Consider the following 23,128-nt stretch of genomic DNA (forward strand, 5'->3'; position numbering starts at 1 on the left):
TAACAGTTGTACCCTTTAGATCAGGCAGTAGCTTGCGCCACTTAGCCTTGATGAGGCATACCCATGGTTTCCAGACTGGCACCCAAGCTAAGCGTTTCCCATCCAAGGTGCCCAGACTATCTGTCGAAGCGCGGCTGCTTGCAAACGTCTATAGCTCCAACGAATCGGTTTCGTAAATAGAGGATGCTTGACTATGAATCTTCGGTGTTGGTGTCGCCGGCCTGCACCAAAGCGGAGCCTCCTGTGCGGGTGGGGCTTAGGGAGCTCTCTCAACGGAGCAGTTGTCGGCGCCGAGTGCGAAGAGGTCGCTCATGTTATCGGCATGTTATGAGCCGTTGTAGGTTCTGATGAGACTCGGTGCAAGTTTGGGACTGAGTTTTATATTTTATTTTCTCCGAGCAGAGCAAGGGGTGATTGTGCGAAGTTTGTTCCGTTTGGCGCCTGGCTTGCTGACCGTTTCCTGTTGGAAGGACTACGGCTAATTGAAACAGTTGGCAAGCTAGGCTGCCAAACAGACCTCGCGCTCGGTGAGAATGAAATATAATTTCGGGTTCGAGCTTGCATCAAGTCTTGTCCGAACCACCAACGGCTCGCAGCATGCCAAAGGCCAAAGTGACCGTTTCTTCTAAGCGTCAACCGCCACTCCCTCAGTGCCCCGCCGCTTCAATGAAAGAGCTCCCCAAGCCCCACCTCCAGAGGAGGCTCCACCTTAGTACTGGCCAGCGACATCAACACTCACGCTTCCATCGTACCTTTGGTACATAAAAGTGTACAGTAACATCTATGTTTTCTTCTGCTCATGTGAGAGCTGAACCAGTATAGCGGATGCAGCATCCTCCATAGTGTACTTCACTCCAATGTAAACTACATGCTTGTAATATGGCTAGTAGCACTTGAAACATTAGCAAATATATGAGCCAACAGCTTGTAGGCCAATAGGAAGTATCCACTCGCGGCCGTGCGCGACTGCTGAGCGCGTGCTGATGGCGAGCTTCCCCAGTTCTTTTGTAACGTGCATTCCGCACCCTCAAGATTGCTGGTCTTAGCAGCCTATTAATGTGGGCTCGTTCTGAGCATGCGCTCTAGACAACACCCACAAATATGGCGCCCAGTGAATACTCCTTATATCATTTGACAACAGTCATCGGATTAAGCTCACCGTGGCTGACAACAATATTCCGAAGGGTATGTCTGTTTACCTTCCAGCGAGTCATTGATCTACTCAGGGGTTTCCCCAGGAGTTGAAATCAGGGGGGGGGTCTAAATTTCTTTTGGGGGGGGTTAAAAGGGGGGGGGGGGGCATTGCGAATATAGGAGTCGTTGTGAATTAAGGGGGTGCCTTCGGAAAAACGAGGAGGGGTCCAACCCCCCCTAGGGGGGGTCTAGGGAAATCCCTGGATCTACTCTTTGTTGCAGCCTGCCTTCAGCTTGTCTAGAAATATTCCTCATCCACTGGTTCTGGTTTCCGTTACAAGGGTGGAGGGAGGTTTGTTGCAAGGTGTGTTAATGCACCATAGCTCTTCTATTGTTAACAAATGCTCGTGCTGCAGAGCACAGGGATCTGGGATTCGATCCCCACCTCTGCCCGTTTCAATATGAATGAGCATCGTACTGATGTCTGGTCGTGAATCCTTACTGCATGATGTTCGTTAAGGACCCTATCCACCAAGCTGATTGATATGAAGACGTCGCTGAGTCGTCTGCCCTTCTGGCTGAAGACATCGCTCGTCCTACGAACACGAATTGGTAAGAGCTCGAAAAATGTGCAAACATCGAAACACAAAGTGCTTTCCGTTTGTATTTTTCGTGCGACGTCCGCATTTTTTTGTGCTTTGCACAGCCGAAGAAACAGAGGAAAGAAAGAAAGAAAAAAAGTTGTTGGGTGTAGCCACATGAATTTGGCAACTCTGTCCTCTACATTTCTTCCTTCTCTCCAGTTTACATGTCACAACCATTAACTCTGTGCCCTTGTTTAAGTTTCGACCAGTTTTTTTTTTTTTTTTGCTTAAAAATATTTATGATGCTGTAGTAAAATATTGATTGGGCTGTCTTCTGACACCATATTTGCCTAATGGAAGCTGGCTAAAAATATTTTTTAATAAATTTGGGGTCAGTGTTTCTTTAAATGTTGGGCCCCGTACATGTTTCTAACTGTGGCCTCTTGCCACTGTCATTTTGCTGGTGATGGGTGTAGAGCCAACGCCTAGATATGAAAGCCGAGGTGCTCAATTTTCCTGATTGGACACGACTACAGCGAGAGCCTTGAGCTGGGACTCGGGCTCTCACTGATAGTAAGTGTTCTAGCTGAGCGCTGATGTAGCACCGTGTCCAGTCTGGGGCGATTCAGCAAAATTCAACACTTGCTTTCTTATCTAGGAGGTGTTGGTAGAGCATCTGCTGGCAGTGCATACATAGCAACCCGGGGGGGGGGGGGGGGGGGGGCGGGGCTGGGCTGGGCTGGGTTTTAGGCACCAGGCATCCCAGTCATTTGAGAGGGTGCCACTTCTGGCAGCCCCCCCCCCCCCCCTTCCCCGCACTCTACTGGTTGGTTGCGATCGTGTAGCGTCAAAGGCGGGAGGAGGGTGCTATGAAAAACATTAGGTTTATGGGCCCTGCGTGCTGGATGGCCTAGCTACGCCACTGTTTGCTGGTCAAGCCTGGGGGATCTATGGGTAATGAAGGCTTTACAGCTTAGTAGCTTGGACCGTCTAGGATAGAAAACTGACCCCCCCCCCCCCCTCCTCCCTCCCTCAAGCCAATGCATTTCTTTATCTATCACCAGGCCGTGGAGCTGATTGCCAGGAAGACCTTTTAAACATTGAGCAAAAAGAACTAAAAACACCACCTCCGGCCTCCTTCCGATCTTTGGGCCTAATAAGCCCTAAGCGATGCGGGAGGGAGTCCTAACGGGAAATATAAAAATAAAAATAGATTGATAAATAACTTTTTTCAAGGATTTTCATATTTAAGAGCACGAACTCCCCCCGAAAAGATTATTGCACCTCGATTTTAACTGATAGCAACCTTTTACGGCTCCATGTGGCACTGTGCTGCTGTCTTCTGACCCAGTCGGTTTCCGCTATGGTTTCTGGAGCGTGTATTCGACTGGTGTGTTTACCACGTTCAAAAAAGTGGTCCCTCGATTTCCGCCTGACGACGTCAAACGAGAGTCACGCTGTTGCCAGCTACGATCCTGGCGGCGTCCCAACCTCTGGTGGATGTAGCAGACGCCTGTTCTGCTGCAGGTCACTTTTCAGTGTGGCAGAAGTTGGGACGCCATGACGACAGCGACACTCGCGTTTGCTTGTGCTACTCGCAGCTTCTCGTTTGCATTTCAACGACCAACCGCCAGGATTGCCACATGCAACAACAGCATGACACTCCGGCTTCTGTGACATTCATCTGTTGCCACTTTGGGACCAGTCTTTATGTATGGGCAGCATATAGGACGCTAAACACGCCAGTTGAAGACACGCTCAAAGCACCGTAGCCTCCGCCAGTCGTGGAAGATTTGATTTGTTCCGTAAACAAAGAAAGAAAATATGTCCGTTTTTTCTGTAACTTATCTCTTGACACTCGCCCTAGAAAGGATTAGGTCTCGTTAATTTTTTGCTTCCCTGCACTGGCATCTTTGCAGACAAGTACGTAACGCATTACTAGTAACAAGGTACTTTATTTATTTACTTTTTTTGGGTAGCGAGTAACATATTTACCGTAAAATACCGGGGTAGTGCCAACCCCACTTTTATTGAAAACTGGGTTAATCTTGACGTGGCGCTAACGTATATGTGAATGACGGGCGCTTGGACGAAGTAGGCGCTTCTGTATACAGTAAAACCTCGTTATAACAAAGTTGAAGGAGCGGTCGTAATTATTTCGTTATAACCATTAGTTTGTTATAGCCAATGTCCATTTCTTCCCACTATTAGCAAGCAAGGGGAATTATAATTGCTTTGTTATATCCATTAGTTTGTTATATCCCGTTTTGTTATAACAAGGTTTTACTGTATTACGAAAGTTACTTTTTTAGAATAGGAACAAGTAAAGTACTTAGTTACTTTTAAGCCAATTAAGGAGGAAAGGTATTTCATTAATTCTGAGTACAGTGTACAACGCTGTTTAAAGAGCCTAGTTTTAATTCTAACCGAAGTATGCTTCTATTGCGACAAAAGATGGGCAACTTGAAAAACTACTGAACAGCATGACAGTATAGCAACGTTTCTTGCTAAACTCGTCAGTCGAACTCTTCAGCTGGGAATGTCCTTCACACAGCCAGCAAGCTAAGGGTCGTTGCTTGAACCTTCTAGAATCGTGTACAGACCAAATGTAGACCCGTAGGTTGCCAACACGGAAAGGCACAGAACCCGTTGTTAACTTTGAACTTTAGAGACGGAGAGAACAAAAGAGAAGAATCCCAGATTCGCCATCCCTTCCAGAAGCACAACACTGTTGTTCCTTCGAGCCTGTGAGTAGAACGACTCTTCACTGTGCCGGAGATGTACAACAAAAGCAGTTGTGTATTTGGTCGTCAAAGTAACACAAAGGTAACTTGTTACCTTTGAGGTAAATAATGCATTCTTTTTTACATTTAGTTTCTTTTTGAGAAAGTAACGGTATTTAGTTTTTTTGGGGGGGGTCTGCATCAAGATTATCGCTCTCTCTACTGTTCGGGTCGTTAATATTTTGTTAGTCAGTGTTCTTGTTTTTGACAGAATCAATCGAGCCTCGCCCAGTGCTAGGTTGGGTAAATGAAACTGCAAATAAAAATTATTATTAATAATAATAATCATAATAATACTATTATTATTGTTGTTTCCCTGCCTCTAATAAATGTCCGTCGAAAAGCAAGCAATGACAGCATGTAAATTTAGCTAAATTTAGCGGGGAAATGTTAGCGCTAAATTCAGTGAGTCAAGTTTGCCCGCTAAATATAGCGGACAAATTGACGTCACGTGACCTCAAGACCAATTCAGTTTCCGCGCTAAGTTTAGCTGGTAAAATGACAAACCATGTGTTCATGTCATGTCATCCATGAACAAATTCAGGTTCTCCGCTAGATTCACCAGGAAAATTGACGTCACGTGACATCAACACCAATTCAATTTCCTGCTAAATTTAGCGGGGAGGTTATGCCTTGCCAAAACAGGCGCCTAGGAGCTGCGCTCTAAAATTATTATTATTATTATTATTATTCTTACTAATATTACTATTATTGTTTTCCTGTGCCTAGCAAATCATTTTCTAAAAGGAAGCAGTGACAGCATGCAAACCTTGGTGTAAACTAAATACTGAGAATATGCACACTGCCACACATGCTCTGGTTGATTATTATTATGGTAGTATAAGCATCTCTGTGACCTGCATTAAATGTCACTGTGGTTCTTTTTGCTGACCTTATATTTTTTGTAGTATTTACTTTGCGCCACCGGAATAGTTTTTCACGGTAAGCGCAAGTAGAAATTATTATTACCATCAACGTGCAGGCCATGTCTATTGGTACCACTATTACTAGCTACAACAATTTTCTGTGTGTTATATTTTCAACAAGTCAATCGCCATGAACAAGTAATGCTATGAAGCAACCTATGCCTCAAAATTTAAATGGGACCATTTTGTCCTAGTTTGTATTTGGAACTATTTTTTGCCAGATCCAGGTTATGGATGTGGAGTGGCATATAAAATCTCTATCGTCTTCACCAGTCTTTGTTGGGGAGAGTGTATCCTCACGGCATCCCTGGGCCACTTTATCGCCATGGTGCCCACATATTCTTGGCCTACTCTTGTTGCACCTGAGCGTGCTCATCATCTGGGGCAGGTTAAGTTTCGTGTTGTGGTATCGTCCTTAGTATGAATGATGGTCTTTCTGCCCTCTAAAGTTCAACATATACTATTGCCAAAGATAGAATTGGCGGATGAATTAACAACAAATTCAACTCTTAACGAGTGGAACTTGTATCTTTAGCTCAAATAAAAGGAACCATACCTCTTTTCTCAGTGACGAAAAGCAGCTGCCCCTGCACTTGCCAGGTCACAAATCTTTTATTCTCGCCACTCGAGAAGCTCCCAGTAGGTGACCGCTTCTCTTTGGCGATTTCCCTTTAACCTTCAAGATTCATCATGTTATAAAGCACTGGCACACACCAAACCAGCCAAAGTTAATTTGGCATAAACTGCAACATTAAATGAATAGTGTGATGTATGAACACTACCTCTGACCTATAGTGTAGACCTCGTAGACTGCTGCCGGTTAACAATGGTAGGACCAGAATCCTCCCACAAGTCCACTGTTTCCAGATTAGCACAGCAAAACGCTGGAGAGGACCAGAAAAGGGGAGGTGAGACTGCTTGTGGTGAGAAGAGAGCTTATTGGTCATTGATAGGCTGTTCCGAGAGAATCTATACTGTCTCCAGTATTTCTGGCCATGTGCGAATAGCGGATTTTGAGGTTTGAAGCAAAGAGTGGTTTTGGGTGAATGTTTTCGGATTGAATAGCTTCTCTAACCATACATCATGCTTAATCGAAAATTCAGCTGAAATCGTGAAGGTGTTTCAACCTTCAACTTGTCTAGTTCTAAGTTCAGTTAATTTTAATGTAATATGTATTGATGAACTGTGGCAATTAAACGGAAAATTTGTCGCAGCTATCCTATTCGAGAATATTTATATATCTGCCTACTCTCTGCAAATGTCCATTATTATTTTTAAAAAAGAGGAATTCGCGGTTCGTCAAGACATTGCAGCCTAACATTGCATAATCGCGGCGGGTGAGGCCCGTTGAGTGCACTTCTCACCGAGCACCTGTGCACTGCGGAGAAGCAGCTCCCGGTCAACCCGCCGCGATTAACTCTCCGAAAAGTATGAAAATCGTAGTTCAGCTTGAAGTGAATATCGAATAGCGTATTATCTTAAATTATTCGGATATTCTTCTCGGGTATTTCGTGCGATGCCAGTAACAAGACTCTCGCACTGAACATGGATGCCTCGTAGCCGGCATAAAACGGCTAGAAAAAAATGCAATGTGGAGCGCAAGTTCGTCTGCTTCCTGCACAGGGGATGCGATGATGTCAGAATGCCGAGCTCTTATTAGCTGGTCGAAAAAAGTGGTGCGTAGACCGCATCTAGTATTGAGGTCTATCCTTCCAATCAGTCAATAAGAACTCGGCGTTGTTCCCACGTCCCCGCACTACCTGCGCATGAAGCAGACGTCTTGCTCTCGGCATAAACTTGCGGGTTCAGAATAACAGAACAAGCTTCTGCCCACAAGCTCCCTGTTCCACGACATGGTGACTTCGTCTGGATGGTTGCTTCACCCAACTCCACTGAGGTTAGTGAACAGTTGAAATCGTGAATGATTCAGTCGATTCAGTGAACACACGTAAGTGTAGGGAAACTAGACTTTCAGAAAAGAGGTTGTGGGGAAGGGAATGGTGAAGGGGCAGGAAGGGAAGGGACCATGAGTAAGGGAAATATTGTGTATTTTTATTTTTCAAGTTTATTCGTTCGGCGAAAAAGGCACCTCAATCAAACGTAACGCAGCTATGCAGTATTCAATAGCACCAAAACCCTTTTGCATCAGGGCGGTCGCTCCCAAAGGAACGTCGCAGGCGCGTTCTTTTACGTAGATGACGTGAGGTGGCGCTAAGTGCCGCCAGATTCTAGAGCGCAGCCGGCAAGCAACATTGAGGCACTCTACCAAATGGGTTCACCTGTGTTCATTGATCCACCATTCGTTTTGGCTTGCAAATCACAAAAACGGCAAAAACGACAATAAACCCGCCACAAATGTTCCGAAGTGAAGGTGTCGGCAGCGTCGGTCTGCATGTGAAAGTGAAGTCAATGAAGTCTGCTTTACCTTCGGAGACTTTTCGAGTTATTTAACAAACAGGTACTGTCTCAAGTCTTTGGCGATATCTTTCAATTCAATTTCGCGAAATCCTGCTCACGCCGTGACTTGACTTCTGGGACGTCGGCTTTTCGCGCTTTGATCTTTGTTTTCTCGGTGCCCATGAATAGATAGATCACTTGAAGCCGTAAACACAGGGCGCGCTTGCTTTACTGTTTTGAACAAAAAACAGTCCGATCAATACTTTAAAAAATTCACACGGTCTCATAAGTTATCCCTAAGACGGCTTGAAGGCAAAAGCCCAAGCGCCGATCCCGGTGATGGCGCACCTGCGAAGACAATCGCGCTCTCCGACGACGTACTTTTGGTGCCGTTGATCTCGGGACATGTCGCACGGCCGCTCTTCTTCGGTGCCCGAGCGAGAGTGTCTTCTTTCGCTGGGTTTGCGCCGCGCACGCGCCGCCGCCGATGATGATGATGATGATGATGATAATTTGCTGCTCTTCCCTTTTGAATCGGGCGGTCCCGTAAAGTTTGGGACCTAGCCAGTGGGGATTGGTTATCCCCGTTGGTGAACTAGCATCCACCAGTTCTCTAATCTTCGCTTCGTGGCTTCCACCCGCTCACGCCACCCTTTGTTGGTTTTAGGTGTAGCATCGGCGTTGTTGCTGTTAGTCCCACCCGCAGAGTATGCCACTGAGCTGGAAGCAGACCCAAAGCCGAGTGCCTCTGCCGGTGCGAGCTCCTGGGTTGCCTGTGCGCACTCCACCGGTTGAACTGGTTGCAGACCAGTGCACGACTAGACAAGGTGTTCAATTGTCTCATCCGCCTGACCAGACACACGGCATGCTGCAGATTCCACCGTCTGGTGGAAGCGACGGCGATACACTTGCGTTCGCAGCCCTCCTGCGCGTGACTCAAAGAGGAGCCGGCTGCCCGGGCTGTTGTCGTATAGTCTAGTCTCTGCCGAAATTTCGTGCTTATATCGATGGTACATATATAGCGTCAACTTGGACTTTGCCGTTTCTGCCCACCGAGCTGCCTCCTCCTCTCTCTCCCTGTTTCGTATCTCCATTTCCCACTTCCCTTCTGATGTGATAGTTAAAGGGGTTGAAAAAAAAGCCATATTTCTTCTCTGATACAACAGCTTCCTCCAGCCAGTCTGCATTCCCGTGAGATGCGTGTAGACGAAGAGTCTCTTGGTCCACCGGCTGCGGTCCATGAGACGGAGACGGCTGTCGTAGGTTATCTTACTGGTCGCCTCCCTGGCCTCAAACGATGACCGTCCAAGACCTCCCTGGACTGCTTCGGTGGCCACCATTCCGTGACAGCCCAGAGCCTGCCTCCCGACCTCTCGTTGACGACGTTCCATGACTTCCCGCACTGTGCCAGGGACACAAAGAACCACATTGGCGAAGGTTTGTCCAGGCACCACAACCGCCTTCCAGAGTTCGCGAGTCACCAGAAAACGATTGCAACTCCAAAGATCACGTTTTCGGAGTACATTCGTACCTTGCACGGCTGCCTGTCGGAGGGGGGGCATAATGATCGGACATGTACTCTGGCTTGTTGGTCAGTGGTATTTGTACGACTCCTGTACCTGTGCTTGCTCGCCGTTCAGCACCAGACTGTTTAATTTAGTCTCATTGCACCCGGCTGATTGAAGGACTGCCGACTTTTTGACGTTGAACCAAAGGCCCAACGTAGCCACCTCCGTCTCACATGTACATATTAGACGCTGCAGGTCCTCCACCGTCTCCGCTGTCAATACAGTATCGTCCGCATAGGTGAGGCCCGGTAACATCCACTTCACCTCTGCGCCTCCTTCCATGTGTGTCAGTGAAAAACCCACCTCCGACTGGATCAGGCGTTCCTCCAACCCTGACACAGAATATAAAGAAGCGGGGAGAGAGGGCATCCCTGTCGAAGACCCCTCGTCACTGTGACTTGCTCTGAGCCGACCGCCGATTTTGGCACAAGTAACGCCATCTTGTTGTGTAATGACGTTACTTGTGCCATTGGACCACAATTTTTCTTTTTGTGTGCATATACTGCATGTGCACTAGGGCCCTATTCAGACGGGACAATAGACCTTTCCGGAAATATGTGGTGCCCCCACTGTCTCCTTTACGCAGACGTCCAGATGTATGGCACATGAAATTATCTAAGAAGCGAAGACAAAGTGATGTTGGTTCAACTGTTTGTGATTTCAGAAGGCAGAAAGAAATCAAAACAAAGTCTGTGATACCCTTCTTTTCTGATCGCTTAATTTTTTTTGTGTGTTCTGAGCTCCTAATAATCCGAAAGAATGAAACATACCGCAAAATATCCAAACAGCCCCACAATTCCCCTCGTTGCAAGGTCTCCTGGGATATTCCAAAAAGCTCTATTTCTCCCAGACACTTAACGTTGCGGCACCAGCAATACTGGCCCGCTTGTGTTTACACGGAGCAACCAATTGCTTCAGTATGCCATCATCATCATTAAATTTGATTTTTCTTGCATTTTTTAGACAGACAGTTACATGCTAGAAACATGTTTATATACCTTTGAATGGTATCGGCAATACTTACACATTTTTCTGAAATGGTTTATCCCCAAAAACGATCAATTTCAAACCAGAACCAACTTTTCGCTGACATGGTGTGTCGCATGAGAATATTGCGTCCCTGATTGGCTGCTACCGCTTCAAACGTCTCAGAGTTGTCCGAGTTGCTTGTCCGTTTCGAGCCAGATGCGATCCGAGCAATTTGTGTCGTACTAGATAAAGCTAGGGAACAACTTGCCAGCAACACCGAAATCGCCGGGAAAATTGCCATGTCTGAACCAGGCCTAACGCTTCTAAGGCACTTTAGACGGCCTTCAAAAATCGGTTTTTCAACGTATCGCACCACAATTTACTGCTGTGGTGCAACCACGCGGTGAAGGCATGGAGTGAAAATATGAACAGATTAGCTTACCTTGTTTAGAAAATAAAAGGTAAAAACCTTTTTTGGGTTTTCTGCCGAGGCATTTGCAGACGGCTTCATGACCGGGCCCGCCGAGTTAAATCTGCTGCCGACAAATGTCTTCAAATGCCGGTGCCAAGCTTTGCAGAAGAACTTTGGAAACTCTTCGCTTACTGCACTATCGGGCTCCGGTAGTGCAGTACGCGGAACACGGTAACCGTTTGCTAGAGGTCCCTATTCTTATTGGTTATAGATGGTCTAGAATTAATGCAATGCATGAACGAAGGTAAAAATCAGGATTATTTTTTAACCGCAAAAAATAAATTTATAATTTGGTCTATTGCCAGTATTTAAAATATTGCAATATACTACCCAGTTTTCAAAGCGAGAAGCAAACGGTGTTTGGTCTTATACTTTGCAACTGAAGCACCAATAAACAAAGTTTAAAGGAAATATTTTTTCAAAAGTGAGAAAAATATTTGTTTTGACTTTGGCCCGATGCAACCCACTGCGCCTATAGTCGGCTATAGCCTTTTTTTTTTGTTTTTAAAGTTTGCTTGTTATGTGAGCTCGAGACTTTTTACAACCGTTGAGTACTGTAGAGGACTTTGTTTTTGTTGGCTAATATTTCGTGAATTCGGCAAAATGTCGATTTCAAGAATGTATGGCGGGCAGCAATTTTTGTGATAAGGGGGTATGTTTTGTGCTTGTTACCATAAGAAACATATTAAAAGGTTTTTATTTTTCGCGATATTATTCAAGTCGCGAAAATTAAGTCATCGCCCCAGTTGGTCGTCTACAGAAATATTTCTAGACATATTACATTTATAAGCTTTATAGTTTTCAAACTGGGTATTTTGTTGTATGTTCAATATTTTCAGTTTATTTTAGGAAAGATGGTCCCATGTTATTTTTTTTATTAAAATATGTTTTATATATTCGTACCTAGTTTCCTACTCACTAAGATACATAAGGTTTAAGTATTAATATGGTAGTGTTTTTGAAAATAAAAGGTGATTTTCAGGTTTTTAAAACATTTTTAATGCATGTGCACCCTTCAAAAACACTGGGGAATGCATGGCAAGACCAATTGGATGATTTAGAAGATTATAGTGACGTACTACAAACAGTGTTTATTTCACAATGTCGTTTCAAACCTTTCGGAAAAAAAAAAAATTGCTTTTTACCTTGTGGGGTAAAAAGAAAAATATTTGCAGCTGCGCACATATGCTTTAAGTCTTTTGAATTTGACCACAGGACCTTCGCCTGTTTTCCCCAAAATTTAAGGTGGCAAAAAAAGTTGAAGAAATAGCTATAGCAAAATAATCTTGCAAAGTACTTTTGGGCCACTAGTAACGAGCCTCAACGAATTTTTTATGCCCAAATAGCGAATAGCCTTGCTGCTGAGCCCATACCTTCTGCAGTACTCATTTCCCACAACCAAATTTGTTCTTCTCGGCAAGTTCAAGCAGGCGGATTGCGAGCAGGGTACATGATGTCACGTGCGAGTGATGTGTAATTCCACAGTCAGTAGCTGCAACAATCGGGCCATTTCTTCAGTGCTTACGAGTGCGCTGCATCGTCCCTCATCTCCCCTGCTGGAGTGAGACCTGGTGCAGTGATGCGGATTCAGCTTCCTCCAATGTTTATCGCTCTATTGCAGACCATACCGGTTGTTTCTGCAAATACTTTGAAAAATCCTTTCAAATAGTGTCGTTGAGATATTGAAAAAAACTCCTTTTGAGAACAAACTGCCAGCCACGGGTTGGTTTCATAAAAACATATGAAACTATGTGTTCATTTTCATTATTTAAAGTTTGATAGTATATTTTAGGTAATTATCTCGCTAATTAGTGTATTTTCTCAACCACTCTATTTGAAGGGATTTTTGAAAGTCTCCTCAGAAACGGCCGGCATCTGAATGTGTGTTGTTTAGCAACGTTTGAAATGTTACGTGTAAAGAGGTACATGGCAGCCTTCTTGTATGGGTAGAAGCGAAGGTCCCACTGTCCATTCAAATATATCCACAAAACTAAACCGCTTTTTACAAAACAAATTTAGCAAAATTATGGGGAAAACAGATGCGTTCCAGTGCATATTTATCTCATATTTCATCTTGTTTGAGTCTTAACCACTTTATTGATTGGGCTTTATTGTACTGGCAATGTGGCAGAGAAAGAGAAGAAAACTGATTATGTTAGCACACTTGCTAACTTCATGTCGCAAGCTACCGCCAATGTGGAGCGCAAGTTTGTCTGCTTCTAGCACAGGGGTTACACTGTTGTAAGAATGCCAAGTTCTGATTGGCTCTGATGGAGGGATAGGGGGTAGTCCTCAATGCTGGCTGCTTTGAGGTCTACCCACCTTCCTTCCTATCGGAGCCAACCAGAGCTCGGCGTTCTGACGTCACGGAAACCTCTGCTTGAGAAGGAGACAAGCTTGTCTCCTTCTCGTGTTGTGCACAAAATGCACAACACGAGCATTTCGTTTCCACATTCATTCGTCATTGTTATCTTGCAAGTTTTATTTTACTAGGGGTGAGGCTCCTTAGGGTCTAGCCTTGTCTGTCTGTCCGTCCGTCCGGATGGTGTCCGTGCTCACATAAAAAGAAAAAATGTTTGCGTAGTCGACAGGTTTGAACATGTGCGGGGAGACCCTAATGGATTTCTAGTCCATAGCCTTAATCACTAGGTCACGACTGCGGGACGAGTAGGGGGCTTCGAGATGGGGTAGTAACTCAAGAGCTGGGGTTTCTGTCATGGATGAAACGTTGCATGTAGCCGCTCAGCGTCTATACAGGAGAGGGCGCTGCGGTCAAATGCGTATATAATCGCGTTAACCTTTGCATGCATTGGCTCAACGTTTATAGACGAGACGGCGCTGTGGTCAAATGCTCAAATGCATATATAACCACGTCCCATACCACACATTCTCTTTCTGACGTGGACCGTTGACTTAAGCGGTGGAGATGTGTTCCCAGGGCTTCTAGCGGATCCAAGCTGATCCGCTAGAAGGACCACTGGCTCTGCATTTCATTGACCATAAAGCAGTAATAATGAAGTTGAAGCGCAGCCCGGAACTCAGCACTATCTATGAGCAATTAAAAAATATCGGCACCATCAGCGCTACATATGAACGATAAAATCAGTATCATCAGCACCACCAGAGCTTCGCCCCAATCAACATCATTCACCACGTGAAGATGTGGTCATTTTTTTATTTATTTCCAATACTACTAACTCCATTCGGGGTTGTCATGGGGTGGTACAGTTTGGAATATTACAAGCAGAAAAAAATATTCAACACACAATTTGCATGTCAATATTCAAAGCAAATATAGAAGTCAAGAATGAAAAATTAGTGAATAACTTGAATACAATAGATACATTGCACTTTTAAAAACAGCATAAAATATTAGTTTATGATGAAATGGGGGCATCTTTGTAATCGAGGAAGATTTCAATAGAAGAGGAATGAACAACATTTTGAGGCAGGTGGTTCCATTCGTTAATGGTTCGGGGAAAAAAAGATTCAAAGCAGTTATTATGAGCGGCGTCTTCCTCGTAAAGCTTGCCATGATTTTACCGTGTTACTCGTTTGCTTGTTTGGATAAGGTAACAAAGTTCTGGGTGTGTTCCATTTGTGTTATCTTTATAGTTGTCTGGCTAGTTTGATATGCTTAGAGGGTGTGTTCACTTTCTTCTTAATTCATGTCATTACCCTTTGCATTTGGTCCTAGGCATCTCAAATGGTCCCGTGCAGCCTTCGTGATCTTACGAGCCTACCTGCGAACCTGACTGCTAACAGCAATTCGAATGGAACCGATCCAGTCCTCAAATCGTGGTAAGTTGTTCATCTCAACCTCTCTCATAATGAGAATGGAATGGCGGCAGCACAGGGGGGGGGGGGGGGGGAGGGAGAGGGAGAGAGAGAGAGAGAGGGAGGGAGGGAGGGAGGGAGGGGGGGGGGGAGGGGAGGAGAGGGGAGGGGAGGGGAGAGGGGAATGGAATGGAATTATGTGCCTTTTGCCCGTAATGGGGTAGGAATAGAATGGGCTCGGTTCTTATGCGAGCTGTGTCGGTTTTTATTTGGGGCCTACAAGCTGATGGCGCAATTCGTTGGCGCATGGAAAGTTGCTACAGCATCATTGCACTGAGGGTGATGAACGGCTTGATAGTCTCATTGGCTCACGCTCCTTCGAGGAGGAATAAACAAACGGCAGCGACGACATGGAGACAGCTTCATTACAGTAGATCAAATAAGTGTATTGTGCACGTCTATGTGCAGCATGAATTGGCGTCGGCGTAAAGGCTACAGTTCAATACTTTGTTTCACGTTTTGATGGACTGCAAGCAACGCTTAGAGCCACCGGAACCAATTCACAGCTCGGAGGGTGTCACGTGCCCTCCCGGTTGGGCGGAACGGCGTGGGGACTGCAATGGTCACGAGGCAAGCTACAATCTGTGCATTGACTCGTATAGCTCGTAGCATCCATCGCGCTGGGTAGTTGTTTTATGGAGGGTGTAGCAAGTTTGAGGTTACGGTGCAGTACGGTTAGTTTGTTTTACTGAGGCTTGTGCCTATCTCATATACTCATCTTAAGATACTGTGTTTAAAAGGCTTTGGTAGTATTTTTGTTTTTTGCAAAACAAAAATTTTGTTTTGGAAAAAATTTTTCCGCTAAATTTAGCAGAAAAATTTCCCCGCTAAATTTAGCAAAAAAAAAAAAATTCTCTGCTAAGTTTAGCGGAACATTTTCCCGCTAAATTGAACGGAAAAAATTTCCCCTCTAATTTTAGCGGAAAAAACTCCCAGCTATATTTAGCGGAAAAAGTTCCCCGCTAAATTTAGCAGAAAATCTTCCCCTTTATGCGAGGCGAGCAGGAGAGGAGGAGGGGCATACCCTCCTCTCCATACCTTCCCCTCCTCCTCCTCAAGAGTTGCACTCGTAATTCGGCGTTACAGGGAGTTGTAAACGGCTTTCATTTGTTTTTGCTCAAACCGATAGAAATTTTAAAAAAAAGAGAGGAAAAGAAATTGCTCAAGCACACTATTAGTTACTATTTTCCTGTTTCTTAGAAAACAAGAATTCAATCTTTTTTGCCACATCTCGCTCGTTCAATCTTTAAAGAGGGGAACTTTAATGGTGAACAACGAAAACACACAATCATAAAATATAATAAGGGGCTTTGAACAAAAAAGTCCAGACAGGCCCACAAAATATTGCGGTGCATACACTTCTCTGCGGAACAGTCGGGTATCTTATGACTAAAAACTACAGAAGAGCGCCAAAGAATAGTGAAGTTTAGAATATGAATAAACATAGAAACTGCAGTGCACACTGAGGCAATGAGCAAGTGAAGTGTTACGCTCATTGTTTCTGCGCGGATCACATTTTTTAGAAATGATTGTGCTGTGCATGGTCATGCTTTGAGTCTTTTCCGTTCTTCAATGTCGTTTTACAAGAAAGGCACAGAGATACATACCAGTATCATTTTGTGGGGTCTAAACGTTTAGTGGAAGCCGCCGTTGGTCAATAGAAAGAAGCGAGAGGACACTTTTTGGGGCAGACTTGGATGTTCTAGTGGTTCAGAAGTGCAAACCATAGCAAGTGCTCCTGGGACGTTGAAGCTGCCAGGTATGACTTGAGTCTTCCGAGTCTGGAGATTGAACATTCCGTTTTAGCGGTGCTAATTGGCATGGTGGTCAGGATTCGCAGCAGAAGGTTTACATTAGGATACAAGGCCTCCGGGCAAAGGCAAGTTGCCTGTACCGCTGAGACACGCTAAGCGATGCGGCCCTTCCTCATCTCTGTCCAAACCAGAAGTTTCGCCAGGCAGTTTATTTAACGAAACGAATGCTCCGCACAAGCTGGAGATTTGCTGGAAGTCGAGGCTTGTGACAGACACCGACGTCGTTGGACACAACATCGCTCTTGCCTAGGGAGGACGATTCTGCCACATGTGAATGTGCCGACTCTGTTGGAGACCTTGATGACACGCTTGAAGTTGTAGGTCAATAATCATTCTTGAAAGAAGCATCAATCGACAGCTTCGCTATTGAACTCATTGCTTTCACGACTCACTTGCTGAACTGAAGATTATAAACTATACCCACTGCACCGATTAAAGAAGTCAACAGGTACGCTTTGAAACCAAGTAACAATGAGCATTCCAAAGTTGCTTCCTTGGGGCATATGCTGCCACTTTTCTCTCTCGCTTCTTTTTTGTTTTGTTTTTTATTAAGGGGATGTTTTTTCCTTCACATTTTGGTTGGTGTATTAATTAAAATAAAGAAGTGCAGGCTAGTAAACTCTAAAAAAGGGAAGACGGGATGAAAACAGGAAAGAAAAAAAACGTTAACCTGTCTGTCATTTTATCGTCCTGTTTTCATTGAAGGGTTTGCTGCCCTGAAATTGTCGTAGGGTTCTTCAGACTCAAAGGGTTGGGGAACTTTAGTCAGGCCGCCTGCATTTTCTGAGGCGAGTCCAGCGCCCTTCAAGGTCAGGATTTCGCGGCTTTGCGACGTCGGGTGCTGAGCTATTCGCACCTGCGAGCCTGAAGAAAGGCTTCGATTACACGGCCGAGTTTGATGAGAGCTCTTCGGAGAGCCGTAGCCGGACTGGCATTTTCACGCAGTCCACGGACAATGTCGTCATCTTCGTTTTGCTTTGGAATGTTGTGAGCCTGGCCCCTTGCCAAAGTGGGTTGTCGAATAGAAAGAGAAACACATGAATTTTATTGCCTTGACAAAACAACGAAACGCATTAAGCACACACACGCACAAAAAACAAATGACAAAGGAATGGGAAAGGGGGAAAGAGAAACGTTGAAATTTTAAGGAATGTTTCAACCCTTGAACATGCCCCCTGGCTTTGCCACTGGTGACATCGATCGGTTATAGGCGCGAGGTCTGTTGCACCATATGTGAATAGCAGCGTGAAACCCACACTCACAAAATTTTACATCTTTGTGATAAGTTTCCCTGCACTGCGTTCATTAGGTTATTTATACGGCATTTTTTACTACTGCATAGTGTACACACAAATGACATGTGAATGTTCTTCAGGTTTTTCATCAATGGCCATGACGCATAAGGGCAGGTGACCCATTTGACTGGAAAGCCCCGAAAAATTAAACCATTGTTCGGTGCCCAAATCTTATCTCTTTTTGAAGGAAAGGCAACCGACAGTGGACAGTAGTGAAACTCTCAGCATGTATTTACCCAATTCGTTCCCAAAACTATGTGTCCATAGTCCAGACTACGGATTTCTGCATTAATGAGACAGAGTTGCATGGGGAGGGATCGGTCCCCCAATTTTGCCTGTATAGCGGGTATCTATGTTCGCAAGGTATGACTGCATCACATGCTGAAATTCTTTCATTGATAACTATGAGGAAGTTGCCAATTAGAAAACATCATATCTAACAATCTCTTGAAATCTTTTTCTTCTTTCACACTTCGGTCAACAAGGTATCCAGCCTAGTATTCAGATCCAGATTCTAGATTCAGAAATGCCGTCAGAAAAACATTTTGTTGTCAGCAAAAAAAAATAATCTTTAGAAAACAGAAAGAACTTTTCAAAATAGGCTTCTAAGCACCATGGATACTAAACTTTTTATACAGTCGAACCCGGATGTATCGAATTCAAAGGGGATCGTAAAATAGTTTGATATAACAATAATTTGATATATAAAAATATGTTAAGGGCGATGCAAATCTTAAAATATCAAAAAATCACAAAAAATGTCATTTTTCAAAATTCATGATTGTAAGGTCTGTATAGTGATAGGGTAGAGTTTGTCCTCGCAAAGTATAATGCTCAATTCAATCTCTAAAAAGGAAAATAATGACAATTTGTGAGCGTTGACGAACCCGTCTTGAAGCCTAGACTCTAAAATTTGAACAAATTTCAAGCTGTCTGAGCTCAGCAATGCCTCAACCGATTGCAGCCATCTTGGTCTTGTTCGAAAGCTGGTTTCCCACGCTTATTTTTTCCGTGCTCGAAAGCGGCATACCCCTCAAGGCCACACCGTCATTGATGCCGTACGAAAGACAGTCACCAGCGCTAGAAATGCACTAATTGGGCAAAGTGCGCGCTCCTCTGAGGTGCAGCTCTCTCATTGGCCAAACCGCGCGCCTCCTCTCCTGGGTTCCCCAGCGCGGCGTCCCAGTTGCTCTGCGTGCTCCCGCGTTGTCTTTCGCTCGCTTCGCTGTTCGAGACGCACATTACTTTTGCATTTCTCCACTTTTTATATAAATTTTTTCAGTGTTTTCTTTGTGCTTCCTAGTGTTTCGTATGTTCCTTGTCTTCGCATCATTCGTGTAAATATTTAGATACCTCCTCTTTGTTTAGCTTTCCTTTTTAGCATATATTTGCGCTCCTGCATTGTCGTGCTTAGTTTGGTTCTGCACGCTTCGAGTTTCGATGGCTGGGGCACCAGTTTGAAAGTCAACACGCAGAGACTAAACAGAAAGAGGAGATGCGCCTGGAACAAGAAGACCTCCGCATCAACGAAAACCTTCCACTTTGCCGATGCACAAATTGCCCTACCGCTGGTGGTCGCGACTGAATCAAGTTTGTGTTCGACTGCTTCGCCGATGCCTAGAGAAAAAAAACTAAAATGCCCTCAAGGCTAACCAGTTGTTGCATATGGGGCTGCTTTCCCTGCCCGTGTCTCTCCTTTCGTATCAAATTCAAACCAAAGGCATTCCACCGATCTAAAGCTTCATCATTGTTACTTATGCATACATAAATTTCGAAGTCTATTTTCTTAGCTTTGTTTCTTTCAGCATATTCTCCGGCCAGGGAGACTTTCTGATTCACTTGGTCTCAACCTCTTTTCATCAACTTGGTACTATTTTTTTTTGGAATGAACTAGACTGCAAGTTAATGCTATTTTTATTATATTTTTGGTGTATTTATTTATTTGTTTAGAATACCCTCAGGGCCATAAGGCATTGTTAAGGGGAGTGGGTGTTAAGTACAATGTTGGATATTGCTTCTCGGTATCTGATGGGGTCCTGGACGCTGACGATGTCTTCGAAAAAGTCATTCCAGTCCACAATTGCATCAGGAAAACGGGCGTGCTGATGTGCTGTGGAAAAACACTGTGGCCAAGCTATCTAGCTTATTGCAATGATCGAGTCTGGAGGAAAGATAAGCTGGTGGGGAAAGAAGAGACTGATCTAGAAGTGGCAAATAAAAAACTTTTTGCAGAAGGCAGAGACGGAATATTTTTTGACGTGTGAAGACCAATAAGTGAGAGTATTATTTAATGAGGGAGCCACTGGAAAAACTGGAGTTATCGGAGTGATTAATGTGTGCAGCACTGTTTTGAACAGGTTCAATGTAGTCTGTTAGTGTAGCATGATGAGGGTGCCAGATTGAAGACGCATACTCTAATTTAGACCGGACTAGGGCAAGATAGAGGAGCCGTTTTAGTTGAGAAGGAGTGTATCTGAAATTTCGGCGAAGGGAACCCAAGCTTTTGGTAGCGGAACTCGCAACTGAGTTAAGCCTAATATATTGAACTGGCATTTCATTATTAGACATTCTTATAGCCTCTATTATATGTCTTCCGTTCACTTTGATTTTTTTTTACATGATTATATGGTGCTAAAGAAATTAAAATAGCTTTAGCTTGTATGGCATTTCTTTAGGAAGTAATTGATACTTTTTTATTTAAATTTTAATAAGATAGTTTTTAAAACCCATCCTGAAATTAGCTAATAATATTTTATTATGCTGATAACTTAACAAAGAAGAGATAGCTAAAATGTGATTGCAGTTATGAAATCAGCTTAGTAAACTGCATGCCTGTGCAGAAAAGCACTGAGTGAGACCAATAAACAAGAAAACATATTTTTTGAGAACCCACTTTTTTCTTTAAATTAAGCTCGAGTTGAAATTTCCTAACGTCTCTGCTAATACCGAAGGTCGCAGCAAACAGAAGCTTACAATAGAGCATTCAAGAGCTTCTAAATACAGTAGAGCATAGTTGGCAGAGATCACTTGCATCGCCGCGCTTACACGCGCACCTGACCCGGACCTCCACACAGAGTGACAAGCACAAAAATAATAAAATAAATAAAAGAAAAACGGAAAAGCAGGATGCATAAAAACAAAAAATTTAAGCAAGCATCAAAAAAGAAAGCTCACTAAATTCATGGGCAAAGCAATAACGGCAAAAGAAAAAGGTAAACAAAGATAAGGCGTTGGAAGTGTGATTGAACAGCTGTTGTTGTTGACACACTTGACTTGCCGAAGACTTTTTGTTTTTGCTCATTTTATTTTGGGGCTAGGGTGTCGCCCAGCATCAGCAGTGTTCGGGGAAAGGGTGCAGGTTACCGTTCTGACAGCGGGCACTCTCTGCTCTTCCCATGCACGCATGCATACTCTTTTCATTATTTTTGACATCCTCCCCTTTTTTTTTTACAGTTCATTGTTTTTCTTTTTCCGCAACTGTTCTTTCGCTGGGTATCTTACCGCATGTATGCTGGCTTGGCGGTCTGCCAACCCCACAAAGCAAGTGATGTGCTCGCCACCGGCGCAATCGGATCGCGGGAAAAGCAATGGGCGGCCTGGAACGCTTTATTCGCTATATCAATGTGTCGCGCCATGAGAGTTCAATGCAAAAAGACAAAACTCCTGTAGTAATACGTGTAATTTTCAAAGGGATGTTTTGACTGTTTGTTATAAACAATTTGAAATTCCTAAGTGTGTTATAACTGGGCTTGGCGGTAGACATAACTAAATAATTGTGCACATTGTGACCATAGTAAAGGAAGATACGTAAGACATGATTTAGAGATAAAAATATAAGAAGGCTTAAAAATCTTTTTTTCTTACCATTTTCACTTTTAAAGACCAGAAACTCCCCTGTATTAATTGTCAGTTCTGTTTGAGCGCTTCCGTGAACTGAATTCAAAAGGGCAGCAGCATATACAGCATAGCTTCAGCAAGACTGCATTAGTGGCTACTCTTTTCTAAACTAAGCGGCTATCTTGGTTGGGCATTTCTTGTTTGTGCTAGTACACAAGGTTTTTTCTTGTAGGTGATGGAGCTGCATCGTTGGGGAAAACCGACAGCCCATTGAAAGTCACCGAGGACATTTCGTTCAGGTGTTGTTCCTGCTCCTATGTCACCAGAGATCAGCATGAAATTGTGAGCCACCTGGTTGACCATGGTGATGAACAATGCAAGAGCCAGCATCCCCCCGTGTCCTCTGGCTCTATGTTCAAAGTGCCAAGCAACACTCAAAAGCACAAACGCAATAAGGTTAAGTGCAAACTGTGTCCGCAAGCCTTTGTTAACAAGTTCCGACTGACCAGGCATAATCAAACACACACAGGTGAGAAGTCATATAAGTGTAAACTGTGCCCTCAAGCTTTTGCTCTGAATTTTTATCTGAGAATACATACCCAAACACACATTCGTAAAAGGACATTTAAGTGCAAGCTTTGCCCAAAAGCCTTTGCTCTGAATTCATATCTGAGAAAGCATAACCGAATACACACCGGTGAATATCCATTTAAGTGCAAGCTTTGTCCAAAAGCCTTTGCTCGGAATTCAGATCTGAGAAGGCATAACAGAACACACACTGGTGAAAAGCCATTTAAGTGCAAGCTGTGTCTAAAAGCCTATGCTCAGAATTCAAATCTGAAAAGGCATAACAAAACACACACTGGTGAAAAACCATTTAAGTGCAAAATTTGTCCAAAAGCCTTTGCTCAGAATTCAAATCTGAGAATGCATAACCGAACACACACTGGTGAAAAGCCATTTAAGTGCAAGCTCTGTCCAAAAGCCTTTGCTCGGAATTCAGGTCTGAGAAGGCATAACAAAACACACTGGCGAAAAGCCATTTAAGTGCAAACTTTGTCCAAAAGCCTTTTCTCAGAATTCAGATCTGAGAATGCATAACCAAACACACACTGGTGAAAAGTCATTTAACTGCAAGCTTTGCTCACAAGCTTTTGCTCAGAATGCAGATCTGAAAGCCCATAATCGCACACACACTGATGAAAAGCCATTTAAGTGCAAGCTTTGCCCAAAATCATATGGTCTAAATTCATCTCTGAAAAAGCATAACTCAACACACACTGGTGAGAAGTCGTATAAGTGCAAGCTTTGCCCAAAGGCCTTTGCTAGGAATTCATTTGTGAGAATACACATCCAAAGACACACTGGTGAAACGCCATTTAAGTGCAAGCTTTGCCCAAAAGCCTTTGGTCATAATGCACATCTGGGAAAGCATAATAAAATACACACTGGTGAAAAGCCATTTGTGCAAGCTTTGCTCAAAACCTTGCTTGGAATTCAAATCTGAGAATG

The 23,128-nt window shown here is 44.0% G+C and overlaps 1 protein-coding gene across 2 annotated transcripts; it reads left to right on the forward strand.

The window, feature by feature from the left end:
- Positions 1-9,047: 9,047 nt before the first annotated feature.
- On the forward strand, positions 9,048-23,012 carry LOC115327217 (gastrula zinc finger protein XlCGF17.1). 2 transcript variants are annotated; one of them, XM_042294474.1, is made up of 4 exons: positions 9,048-9,261; positions 14,531-14,634; positions 15,145-15,240; positions 21,849-23,012. In XM_042294474.1, the coding sequence occupies exons 2-4, from the start codon at positions 14,607-14,609 to the stop codon at positions 22,661-22,663; spliced, it is 939 nt and encodes a 312-aa protein (XP_042150408.1). In that variant the 5' UTR covers positions 9,048-9,261; positions 14,531-14,606; the 3' UTR covers positions 22,664-23,012. The 2 variants fall into 2 exon arrangements, with proteins under 2 accessions (XP_042150408.1, XP_042150409.1); XM_042294475.1 differs by lacking the exon at positions 15,145-15,240 and having other exon boundaries at positions 9,049-9,261.
- The last annotated feature ends 116 nt before the right edge of the window (positions 23,013-23,128 follow it).

The sequence above is a fragment of the Ixodes scapularis genome, unplaced genomic scaffold, assembly GCF_016920785.2.
Source record: "Ixodes scapularis isolate PalLabHiFi unplaced genomic scaffold, ASM1692078v2 PGA_scaffold6__148_contigs__length_123643588, whole genome shotgun sequence".
Classification (NCBI taxonomy): Eukaryota; Metazoa; Arthropoda; class Arachnida; order Ixodida; family Ixodidae; genus Ixodes; species Ixodes scapularis.